We start from the raw sequence: 12,711 nt of genomic DNA, 5'->3' as shown, positions 1-12,711 counted from the left end.
AATCTGTAGGTTTGCTTCAGGTGCTATTCGAGCTGTTGAAATAAAAATAGAAGTAATTTATAATGGCAAGCAGCGAACATGGCTGGACGGTGAATACTTTGCGTAACGGACGACATCTTTGAGAGGAGGAACGTCTGGGAATAACTTAACCACTGAATCTGAGATTTATAACATACAGTCAGAAACTTCGATTTGGACCATGTTTCAAATTAAAGATGTCCTAAATTTTGGCTTCTGATATTGCTACAAAGCCATTATGTCTAATTCACAATTTTTAGTTTAGGTACTGTCCACGTACTCAGCACTTATTCTTTCTGGTTTTTTGGTTCCCTGTAAAACTAACTGCTAATTATGCGGGAAGTGATCGGTATTGAAAACTTGATATTACCTCATGTTTTGCCTGCGAAATGTCCAAAAAGTTCTGGAAAGTAGAATCCACGTTCGAGGACAATTTTTTTTCATATCCAGTGCCATAGTCACATTTAAGAAGTCCCTCCATTTTGTGTGCATTATGACCACAGCCGTAACTTCACACGATTAGCTGATTTTGACGATGTGCCGGTATAAAATGGTTAGTTCCGTCCTCATAATTTTACACTCTCACTTAAATATACAGTCGGTGTAGTATACTCGAACGATAGAAACATTCCGAACTCGTAAACTGCACGCATCAAAAAAAGTTTTGCATCACCCCGGTTCCCAGAACTCCTGAAGACAGACGTTGACTGTGGATATTGTATCACAGACACAGTCCCTTTGACTGTTCAGAGATCTCACTAAACCCGCTCAAAGCTGTAAACAACCATCCATGAGCAGCGGCTATTATACGGAGGGGTTTCGACAGCCGAACAGTTCCAGTCATTTCACCAGGAAGGATGTACACGGCTCGTGTTGTCTGTAGTACAACCCTGACTAGACAGTTAATACCGCGGTTCGATCGTGTCCGCATCGTTACTTTATGCTAGGAAGGGCTCTCAACAAGGGAAGAAGGGAAATGTCCAGGCATGTCGGAGTGAACCAAAGCGATGTTGTTCGGACATGGAGGAGATGCAGAGAGACAGGAACTGACGATGTCGAGCCTTGTTCAGGCCGCCCAAGGGCTACTACTGCAGTAGCTGACCGCTACCTACGGATTATCGTTTGGAGGAACTCTGACAGCAACGCCACCATGTTGAATAATGTTTTTCGTGCAGCCACAGGATGTCGTGTCACGACACAAACTGTGCGCAATAGGCTGCATGATGCGCAACTTCACGCCCGGAGCGGGCCGGAGTGGCCGTGCGGTTATAGGCGCTACAGTCTGGAACCGCGTGACCGCTACGGTCGCAGGTTCGAATCCTGCCTCGGGCATGGATGTGTGTGATGTCCTTAGGTTAGTTAGGTTTAAGTAGTTCTAAGTTCTAGGGGACTGATGACCACAGTAGTTAAGTCCCATAGTGCTCAGAGCCATTTGAACCATTTTTCACGCCCGACGTCCATGGCGAGGTCCATCTTTGCAACCACGACACCATGCAGCGCGGTACAGATGGGCCCAACAACAAGCCAAATGGACAGCTCAGGACTGGCATCACATTCTCTTCACCGATGAGTGTCGTATATGCCTTCAACCAGACAATCGTCGGGACGTGTTTGGAGGCAACCCTGTCAGGCTGAACGCCTTAGACACACTATCCAAAAAGTGCAGGAAGGTGGCGGTTCCCTTCTGTTTTGGGGTGGCATTATTTGGGGCCGGCGTACACCGTTGGTGGTCATGAAAGGCACCGTAACGGCTGTACGATACGTGAATGCCATCTTCCGACCAATAGTGCAATCATATCGGCAGCATTTTGGCGAGGCATTTGTCTTCATGGACGACAATTAGCACCCGCATCGTGCGAGTCCTTCAGGATAACAACATCGCTCAACTAGAGTGACTAGCATGTTCTCCAGACATGAACCCTGTCGAACATGCCTGGGATAGATTGAAAAAGGCTGTTTATGGACTACGTGACCCACCAACCACTCTGAGGGATCTACGTCGAATCGCCGTTGAGGAGTGAGACAATCTGGACCAACAGTGCCTTGGTGAACTTGTGGATAGTATGCCACGACGAATAGAGGAATACATCAATGCAAGAGGACATGCTACTGGGCATTAGAGGTACTGGTGTGTACAGCAATCTGGACGACCACCTCTGAAGGTCTCGATGTATGGAGGCACAAAATGCAGTGTGTGGTTTTCATGAGCAATAAAAAGGGCGGAAATGATATTTATGTTGATCTCTATTCCAGTTTTCTGTACAGGTACCGGAACTCTTGGAACGGAGGCGATGCAAACCTTTTTTTGTTATGTGTATTTGAATAACACTAATGCCGTAGTGACATGTGCATTTAAACACAAAAACTATTGATGTACTGATTGTTTGACACGGTGTCAAATCAACTTGTGGAAAGCAATGTTCTAGACAATACAACATGATATTTTATTTTCACGTACTTATTATTATATGTGATAATAATAGTGAAGGTAGAAAATAGAAGTGTGTTTCAGTGTTATAAATCACAACGAGCTCTTGCAGACACAGTGGCACGACAATCAGAAGTGACGGTCTGGGGTGCCCTTTCTTCTCATAGCAGGACCCCTTTGGTTGTCATCTGTGGAATCCTTGCAGCACAGCAGTACGTCGACTGTTTTGTACTCTCCTTTTGTTGCCTTTCATGACAAGCCGTTCTGAGCTTACATTTCAGCAAGATAGCGTCCGACTGCACATGACGAGAGTTTCTACAGCTTATCTTCGTGGTTGCCAACCCCTACCTCGGCCATGAAGGCCACCGAATCTATCCCCAGTTAGTAAAGTTTGATGTATCTAGGAATTTACACTATTTAAAGCGCCAATTGGACAGAATTTGACACGATAATCCCCGGGAGGACACCCAATGAATCTATTAATCAATGTCAATAGTCAGAGGTGGACCAAAACTTTACTGACTTGCTCAATTTGTGAAGCTCTTTCTCTTGAATGAATCACCCAGTTTCTCTGAAACTGTAATCGTTTGTTTGTATGTGGATGTGCACAACATCTATCGATTTCCATATTATTCGAATAATTCTTTCGTGATGCCTCGTTTTTTCTTAGAGTGTATTTATTAATAGCTCACGAGTCAAGTCATGAGACCTCCTACAACAGCCATTATTGTCAGGGTTGTCTCTGTTTCTTCTCCCAGTCAAGTTATCGAACTGAAGTTCGAAGTTTTCATAGGACACTGGCGAAAAACATGGAGACTAAGTTATGAGAAAGCACTTGTCGTAGACTGATACGATTTATTGTGGAATATGCCGATACGTTTCTGATTATTTGATTGGACATTTTTTCACATCTCAATTCTACAAACTGATAAGAAGGACACATAACGTCCTAGTCGTCTTACGGCGAACTCCAAGAGTACATTGTGGCTGATGTAGAATTTGTGCAGGCTGAAAAGAAGGAATATTAGGTGATATTGTTGTCCACCTGTATTGTTGTTTTCAGTTTTATAAAAAATACATCCTAACTCGTTCCGGTCACAGCCATAGTCATAATCCGTCAGATAAGAAACAGAACAAATGAGAAGTAATATCTACACAAGCATCAGAATAATATATCTATGGGTTACAATAAAATTATACCACATTTAAAACGTCGGTACACTACATCTTGTCAGTTCTCATGGCCGGCCGGAGCGGCCGAGCGGTTCTAGGCGCTACAGTCGGGAACCGCGCTACCGCTACGGTCGCAGGTTCGAATCCTGCCTCGGGCATGGATGTGTGTGATATCCTTAGGTTAGTTAGGTTTAAGTAGTTCTGAGTTCTAGGGGACTGATGACCTCAGAAGTTAAGTCCCATAGTGCTCAGAGACATTTGATTCAGTTCTCATGTATACCTGTACAACAGACTTGTGCTGTTTACTGAGGCAGTATGCTTAAAATAAGAATCTGTTGCCGCTTGGTAGCATCAAATGCAAACAGACTTCTACAATTTTTTTCTACTATTCTTAGTTAGCAGCACTAGTCTATGGTACAAATAGGCATGAGAACTGACAGGATACAGTGTATTGAGATTTTAACAGTCATATGTTTCCGTTTCGTCCTTTATATGTATTATTATAATAATTTTAGAAATACAGCTTCTGATTTGTTCTACTTCTAATCTGACAGATTCTGATGATGGCTGTGGCCGAAATACGATGGGGCGTATAATTAAAACGCGTAACGATCAAAATGGACAATTGTGTTGATTGCTAACTATGATCGCGGAATCGCATAATGATGTTAAGTCATTTATAGACAAGGAAGATTTGGATTTAGCGCCTCGTCGACTCACGTTAGGGTTGTAGCTTAAGGCCGGAATGAACAGAGAAGAAGGTGAAACTCGACTGAGTCCATTTCAAAAAGAACCGTCCTAGCATGGGCGTTAAATGATACAAGGAAACGACGAAGAATCCTAATCCATTGGCTGAACGGATATCTGAATCCTTTACATAGCGAAAGCGAGTTTGGTGAGATTTCTTGTGCGTCACCTCACTTAGGTGTAGCAAACAGACAAATGCACCTGAAACCCAAAGCCAATATACAGGGTGATTCAAAAAGAATACCACAATTTTAAAAATGTGTATTTAATGAAAGAAATATAATATAACCTTCTGTTATACATCATTACAAAGAGTATTTAAAAAGGTTTTTTTTCACTCAAAAACAAGTTCAGAGATGTTCAATATGGCCCCCTCCAGACACACGAGCAATATCAACCCGATACTCCAACTCGTTCCACACTCTCTGTAGCATATCAGGCGTAACAGTTTGGATAGTTGCTGTTATTTCTCGTTTCAAATCATCAATGGTGGCTGGGAGAGGTGGCCGAAACACCATATCCTTAACATACCCCCATAAGAAAAAATCGCAGGGGGTAAGATCAGGGCTTCTTGGAGGCCAGCGATGAAGTGCTCTGTCACGGGCTGCCTGGCGGCCGATCCATCGCCTCGGGTAGTTGACGTTCAGGTAGTTACAGACAGATAAGTGCCAATGTGGTGGCGCTCCATCCTGCTGAAATATGAATTGTTGTGCTTCTTGTTCGAGCTGTGGGAACAGCCAATTCTCTAACATCTCCAGATACTGTAGTCCAGTTACAGTAGCACCTCCGAAGAAAAAGGGACCAAAAACTTTATTGGCTGAAATGGCACAGAAAACGTTCACCTTAGGCGAGTCACGTTCATACTGAGTTGTTTCCCGCGGATTCTCAGTGCCCCATATACAGACATTGTGACGGTTGACTTTCCCGTTAGTGTGGAAAGTTGCTTCATCACTAAACACAATCCTTGAAACGAAAGATTCATCTTAGCATCAACTGACGCTGACGCCTAGTCAACAGCGCCTCAAGCGAACAAATGTACAACTAAATGAAACTTTATAGCTCCCTTAATTCGCCGACAGATAGTGCTTAGCTCTGCCTTTTGTCGTTGCAGAGTTTTAAATTCCTAAAGTTGTGGTATTCTTTTTGAATCACCCTGTACAACAGTTTGTGCCCAGCCAGAAACAGTACATATGTTCCGTATAATTTAGTCCTTCAACTTCCAGAAACAACCATGCTCTGCTACCAAAATGGTGCACACTACTGTAGTAAGGTTTCCTGGGAATGGAAGGACTAGGCAAAACAGTGACTGAACATCATTCGTGTCAAGATTTTTATTCACACTCCTCCGAAAAAGTAAGTTTACCATTGAGGTCAGCGGAACCTTGACATATTAAACAAAACAATTCAGATAAGATAATTTAAACATTCTTAAGGTTTAAGCTTCTTACGGTTTAAGTACAAAACTCAAGAAAATAAGAGTTTTTTACAATAAGTGTAACATAATCGAAGAACAGTCCCTGCTCGATATGAAACCACCATGCATTGGGCAATGTGGTCCGGACGAACGGTCCCAAAATTACTTTATGCAGACCTGATACGCTATTGACCATGCTCCTCCTTTTCTAAGCAGCCAAAGGGCCCATGCCCCAAGGCACAAACATACAATGATAGTTTGAAGAACAGAAGTCTTTTTAAATAAAACAAGTAAAAACTTAAGTCATCAGATTAGACACTGACAGCGTAGACAAAACAGTTGTGGTGAGTTGTTAAAAGATAATAAGGTAACTGTCCAAGACAATCCTACGCACTTACACCTGACTGGAAGGAAGCTCAGGAGATTCAGTTTCAAATAACGCTATGCGGTGGAACCGGTAAATGCCTATCTGTCGTGTGGGACGGAAACGCAGGTGGAAGGAAGAAGCGAATAGTTGGCTGATGAACTTCACTTATGTCAAACACAAGCTTGGCTTGGAGTTATAACCCAGCAAAATACAGTACAAGCTACAAGATTTGCCCCCTAGAGCACATGAGCTTGCGGGCTCCAAATAGCTAAAGAAAACGACTTGGCGATTTATTGTCAATGTAACAATAAAAAAAATAAGAAATATAAAAAAATTAACGTCTTGAATAGTGATACGCTAAACATAAAAAAATTTACAAAACCTCAATAATTTAAAAGAGATAATCAGATCACAGCTCTACGACTATTAGCAAACTGAAGCTATTATATTTTCACACGGGTGACATGCTCCTCAGATAGCCGGCTAGACATAGGAACAGGGAACAACAACAGGAGGCTGAACTGAGTCCTATATAGAAGCAGCAGGGCACAAATACAAGCTGGAAGCGAACCAGTCACAGTCATCACACTCACAGCGGGGAGCAAGATCAGTCTTTACGCGTGCCGCGTTGTCTCGGCACCGAAGCAACGAACTAAAAACAGCTCGCCGAGCATCCAAAGCCGCTGTGCGGTGGCGAACAGTGGAAAAGCTCGGAGCCGCCAGAAGATGTGTGGATGACGATGACCCACCGCTTGCCTCCGAATCTGGCCAGCCAAAGGAATAATGTGTCCACTCCCATTTCCGATGCACGTCCCTCGCGTCAGGAAGATGCTCAGCCAGGCAAACTTGTAAGTCACACGGGCGGTAAAATAAACAAGCCAGCTCGTTGCCTCAGAGACCTACGCTGTCCGTGCTGCTTCACTCGCTACCTCTCCTGGAAAAATGCCTCAACGTCACTCGCATCAAACGTGCCTCGCCACTTAACGCCAAAGATCGTGTTCCAGGAGACATGGAGTGAGCTTTCTATCGTGCAACGGTTCATTATTGTTATTAGTTGCAGCAGATGCAGTACTAGAAATACTTTCAATATTAACTTCATTAGTGCATAGTCAGTATTGTTTACTCCTACCGTCACTGTAGACATTCAGATCATTTTGGTACTATCTGCCATACTATAATTGTTATTTCTTAGGGAACTACGATGTAAAGAAAGTACTGTATGTGTGAAACCCTGGTGTGATGTAGAGAGGAGCTGATGGCCCTAATCAGGTCAGGTTAAATGAGTGAATAAATAGGATATGTCAGAGGATTTTAAGGTTTGACGTGAGTTGAAGTAAAATATTTTGGGGTACCGCTTGATAATGGCCTTAAGCTCGAAACTGCAACTGAGAAATGAACAATCCCTGCAGTCAACGACGAATATGATGCCCTTTAAAAAATTCTACGTGACTGTGAATCACAATCATGAGATGTTAATCTAGTGGTCAGTTACGTATTACGTAGGACTGTCCGGATGGTTACGTTCAGATAGTTATAACTATCAAATGATTACATTTTAATCATCGATAATACATCTGGTCTTGAATTTTTTTAGGGAAATGTATGTCGTAAGTTAACGATTCGTTTGTATCAATGTTTTAATTAAGTGATTTTAATTAAATCATCGGCTTTGGATGAAACAAAGAACTTGTATCGAGGCTTTTCCACCATGTACGTAGATTGTTGTACTTTAACTACTTAAGACTACTTTCTAAAAAAAGTAGTTGAGTATTACAGTCATATTGGGCTTTATAAGCTTTGCTCAGTTTAAATATCTTTGCTTGTGATAGGTTGCCTTGTCTTCCAGTAACTACTAGTCGCCCTGGGGACAATTTCTGAAAGATGCATGGGGGCTTAATTAAATAGAATGCGCCCGCATCTCGTGGTCGTGCGGTAGCGTTCTCGCTTCCCACGCCCGGGTTCCCGGGTTCGATTCCCGGCGGGGTCAGGGATTTTCTCTGCCTCGTGATGGCTGGGTGTTGTGTGCTGTCCTTAGGTTAGTTAGGTTTAAGTAGTTCTAAGTTCTAGGGGACTGATGACCATAGATGTTAAGTCCCATAGTGCTCAGAGCCATTTTAAATAGAATGCAAATAATTTTAATTTTAGTCGCTGTTTGTCCGATTACGAAGTCTCGTAACCGGTTGGCCCTGACTAGTATTAGTACGCAATCTGACTGCGTAGAATAACAACAAAGAATGAAAGGAAATTTCCGTTAACACAATTAATTAATTAAGTCCACAGCAACTATAAAAGCTACGAAACAACAAAGCACAAGTGTAACTGTTCTGTGTGTGGAAGTGTGATTCAACGTACACATCTGGCACGGTTCTTCCTCAATACGACAAGATGCTTTAAACGCCATTTACAATGAAGTAATAAAAAAAAAACCAGAAATACTATGATTGCACATAGAAACCAGAAATACACTCTAATACATCAACACAAGCCAGATGCTTTGTTGACTGAACCTGTGACCAAGAGACATTGTTAGTTAGGAAATTTGAAATAAAAAAAATTTTTTTTTACCTTCATATACACTCCTGGAAATTGAAATAAGAACACCGTGATTTCATTGTCCCAGGAAGGGGAAACTTTATTGACACATTCCTGGGGTCAGATACATCACATGATCACACTGACAGAACCACAGGCACATAGACACAGGCAACAGAGCATGCACAATGTCGGCACTAGTACAGTGTATATCCACCTTTCGCAGCAATGCAGGCTGCTATTCTCCCATGGAGACGATCGTAGAGATGCTGGATGTAGTCCTGTGGAACGGCTTGCCATGCCATTTCCACCTGGCGCCTCAGTTGGACCAGCGTTCGTGCTGGACGTGCAGACCGCGTGAGACGACGCTTCATCCAGTCCCAAACATGCTCAATGGGGGACAGATCCGGAGATCTTGCTGGCCAGGGTAGTTGACTTACACCTTCTAGAGCACGTTGGGTGGCACGGGATACATGCGGACGTGCATTGTCCTGTTGGAACAGCAAGTTCCCTTGCCGGTCTAGGAATGGTAGAACGATGGGTTCGATGACGGTTTGGATGTACCGTGCACTATTCAGTGTCCCCTCGACGATCACCAGTGGTGTACGGCCAGTGTAGGAGATCGCTCCCCACACCATGATGCCGGGTGTTGGCCCTGTGTGCCTCGGTCGTATGCAGTCCAGATTGTGGCGCTCACCTGCACGGCGCCAAACACGCATACGACCATCATTGGCACCAACGCAGAAGCGACTCTCATCGCTGAAGACGACACGTCTCCATTCGTCCCTCCATTCACGACTGTCGCGACACCACTGGAGGCGGGCTGCACGATGTTGGGGCGTGAGCGGAAGACGGCCTAACGGTGTGCGGGACCGTAGCCCAGCTTCATGGAGACGGTTGCGAATGGTCCTCGCCGATACCCCAGGAGCAACAGTGTCCCTAATTTGCTGGGAAGTGGCGGTGCGGTCCCCTACGGCACTGCGTAGGATCCTACGGTCTTGGCGTGCATCCGTGCGTCGCTGCGGTCCGGTCCCAGGTCGACGGGCACGTGCACCTTCCGCCGACCACTGGCGACAACATCGATGTACTGTGGAGACCTCACGCCCCACGTGTTGAGCAATTCGGCGGTACGTCCACCCGGCCTCCCGCATGCCCACTATACGCCCTCGCTCAAAGTCCGTCAACTGCACATACGGTTCACGTCCACGCTGTCACGGCATGCTACCAGTGTTAAAGACTGCGATGGAGCTCCGTATGCCACGGCAAACTGGCTGACACTGACGGCGGCGGTGCACAAATGCTGCGCAGCTAGCGCCATTCGACGGCCAACACCGCGGTTCCTGGTGTGTCCGCTGTGCCGTGCGTGTGATCATTGCTTGTACAGCCCTCTCGCAGTGTCCGGAGCAAGTATGGTGGGTCTGACACACCGGTGTCAATGTGTTCTTTTTTCCATTTCCAGGAGTGTATATTAACAAAAAATACACTCTGATCATTACAACATCCCCATTCGAACAACATCTGCTGTCTAGCCCATCAAAACAACTGCACACGACATGCCCTCAACTAGTACAGCTATCGACATCCTCTCAGCAAGCACTGTCCACGGCAACTTCTGAACTACCGCTGCCCTCGACATTCTCTGAACAACTACTGCCAGTGGAGGCGGAGGAATAAAACTCTTTGGCGCAACCTCTGCCGCTGTGACTCAGTGTAGCCACCTTTCAAAGAGAGTGATTCAAATGGCTCTGAGCTCTATGGGACTTAACTTCTGAGGTCATCAGTCCCCTAGAACTTAAACCTAACTAACCTAAGGACATGACACACATCCATGCCCGAGGCAGGATTCGAACCTGCGACCGTAGCTAGCGCGCGGTTCCAGACTGTAACGCCTAGAACCGCTCGGCCACCCCGGCCGAATCTAAAAGAGAAGCCAAGTACGAAATCTTGAACTACATTGAGGAAGATAATAAAGAAAAAGCAAGTAAACAGATCGATATACACTACTTGCCATTAAAATTGCTACACCGCGAAGATGACGTGCTGCAGACGCGAAATTTAACCGACAGGAAGAAGATGCTGTGATATGCAAATGATTAGCTTTCCAGAGCATTCACACAAGGTTGGTGCCGGTGGTGACACCTACAACGTGCTGACATGAGGAAAGTTTCCAACCAATTTTTTCATACACAAACAGCAGTTGACCGGCGTTGCCTGGTGAAACATTGTTTTGATGCCTCGTGTAACGAGGAGAAATGCGTACCATCGCGTTTCCCAATTTGATAAAGGTCGGATTGTAGCCTATCGCGATTGCAGTTCATCATATCGCGACATTGCTGCTCGCATTGGTCGAGATCCAAAAACTGTTAGCAGAATATGGAATCGGTGGGTTCAGGAGGGTAATACGGACCGCCGTGCTGGATCCTAACAGCCTCGTATCACTAGCAGTCGAGACGACAGTCATCTTATCCGAATGACTGTAACGGTTCGTGCAGCGACGTCTCGATCCCTGAGTCAACAGATGGGAACGTTTGCAAGACAACAACCACGAATGGCAAAGCGTAATTTTTTTTATGAATCCAGGTTCTGTTTACAGCATCATGATGGTCGCATTCGTGTTTGGTGACATCGCTGTGAACACACATTGGAAGCGTGTATTCGTCATCGCCATACTGGCGTATCACCCTGCGTGATGGTATGGGGTGCCACTGATTATACGTCTCGGTTACCTCTTGTTCACATTGACGGCACTTTGAAGAGTGGACGTTACATTTCAGATCTGTTACTACCCGTGGCTCCACCCTTCATTCGATCCCTGCGAAACCCTACATTTCAGCAGGATAATGCACGACCGCATGTTGCAAGTCCTGTACGGGCCTTTCTGGATACAGAAAATGTTCGACTGCTGCCCTGGCCAGCACATTCTCCAGATCTCTCACCAATTGAAAACGTCTGGTCAATGGTGGCGGAGCAACTGGCTCGTCACAATACGCCAGTCACTGCTCTTGATGAACTGTGGTATCGTGTTGAAGCTGCATGGGCAGCTGTACCTGTACACACCATCCGAGCTCTGTTTGACTCAATGCCCAGGATTATCAAGGCCTTTATTACAGCCAGAGGTGGTCGTTCTGGGTACTGATTTCTCAGGATCTATGCACCCAAATTGCGTGAAAATGTAATCACATGTCAGTTCAAATGGTTCAAATGGCTCTGAGCCCTATGGGACTGAACATCTTTGGTCATCAGTCCCCTAGAACTTAGAACTACTTAAACCTAACTAACCTAAGGACATCACACACATCCATGCCCGAGGCAGGATTCGAACCTGCGACCGCAGCAGTCGCGCGGTTCCGGACTGCGCGCCTAGAACCGCTAGACCACCGCGGCCGGCACATGTCAGTTCTAGTATAATATATTTGTCCAATGAATACCCAGTTTATCATCTGCATTTCTTCTTGGTGTAGGAATTTTAATGGCCAGTAGTGTAGAAAGAGACGAACAATGTTAATCAGTTTTATGTCATACCAAAAGTGACTGCTACGTTACATTAGAGCCGAATTGTACTGCGCGAACATATAGGTTGTGATGATCAAAGGGCTTTCGTTCTGAAGCAATCGATGAGATAGAGATTTAGTGCTCCAAAGGTTAATCTACGAAATGAATGGCGAATAGAAAGAATTATATGGCACAGTGAACTTAGTATCAACTGTTGTGTATGAATTGTGGAATCTGTCGTTCTCATGTAATAGGATAGCCTCCGCAGTTGCTACTGGAAGTGTAGAAGGTGGCGGCCTCTGCATCGGCAGTGGATCTGCGCTGACAACGGCGTGTCTCGATATGTTGCAGCTCGCGCCATCAGCTGCTACCAGTGTAACTCCTTCGAGGATCCTGACTGCGACAAGATAACGATGGGCAACGCGACGTACGATCGCCTTCTCAAGCCGTGTGACGGCGACTACAACGGGGCGGAGCCCTTCTGCCGCAAAATGGTTCAAACGCGTGAGTACTGCACACATTTAGTTAACAATCTGAACT

General features: G+C 45.1%; 1 protein-coding gene across 1 annotated transcript in view; it reads left to right on the top strand.

Moving 5' to 3' along the window:
• LOC126234757 (uncharacterized) overlaps positions 1-12,711 on the top strand; it is a 120,235-nt gene that overhangs the window by 87,811 nt on the left and 19,713 nt on the right. The window contains exon 3 of the mRNA XM_049943506.1: positions 12,523-12,675. Coding sequence (XP_049799463.1) covers positions 12,523-12,675 — 153 coding nt within the window. The remainder of the gene's footprint in view (positions 1-12,522; positions 12,676-12,711) is intronic.

The sequence above is a fragment of the Schistocerca nitens genome, chromosome 2 (genome assembly GCF_023898315.1).
Source record: "Schistocerca nitens isolate TAMUIC-IGC-003100 chromosome 2, iqSchNite1.1, whole genome shotgun sequence".
Lineage (NCBI taxonomy): Eukaryota > Metazoa > Arthropoda > Insecta > Orthoptera > Acrididae > Schistocerca > Schistocerca nitens.
Note: the sequence above shows the minus strand (reverse complement) of the source record. Positions and strands in the feature narration are given on the sequence as shown.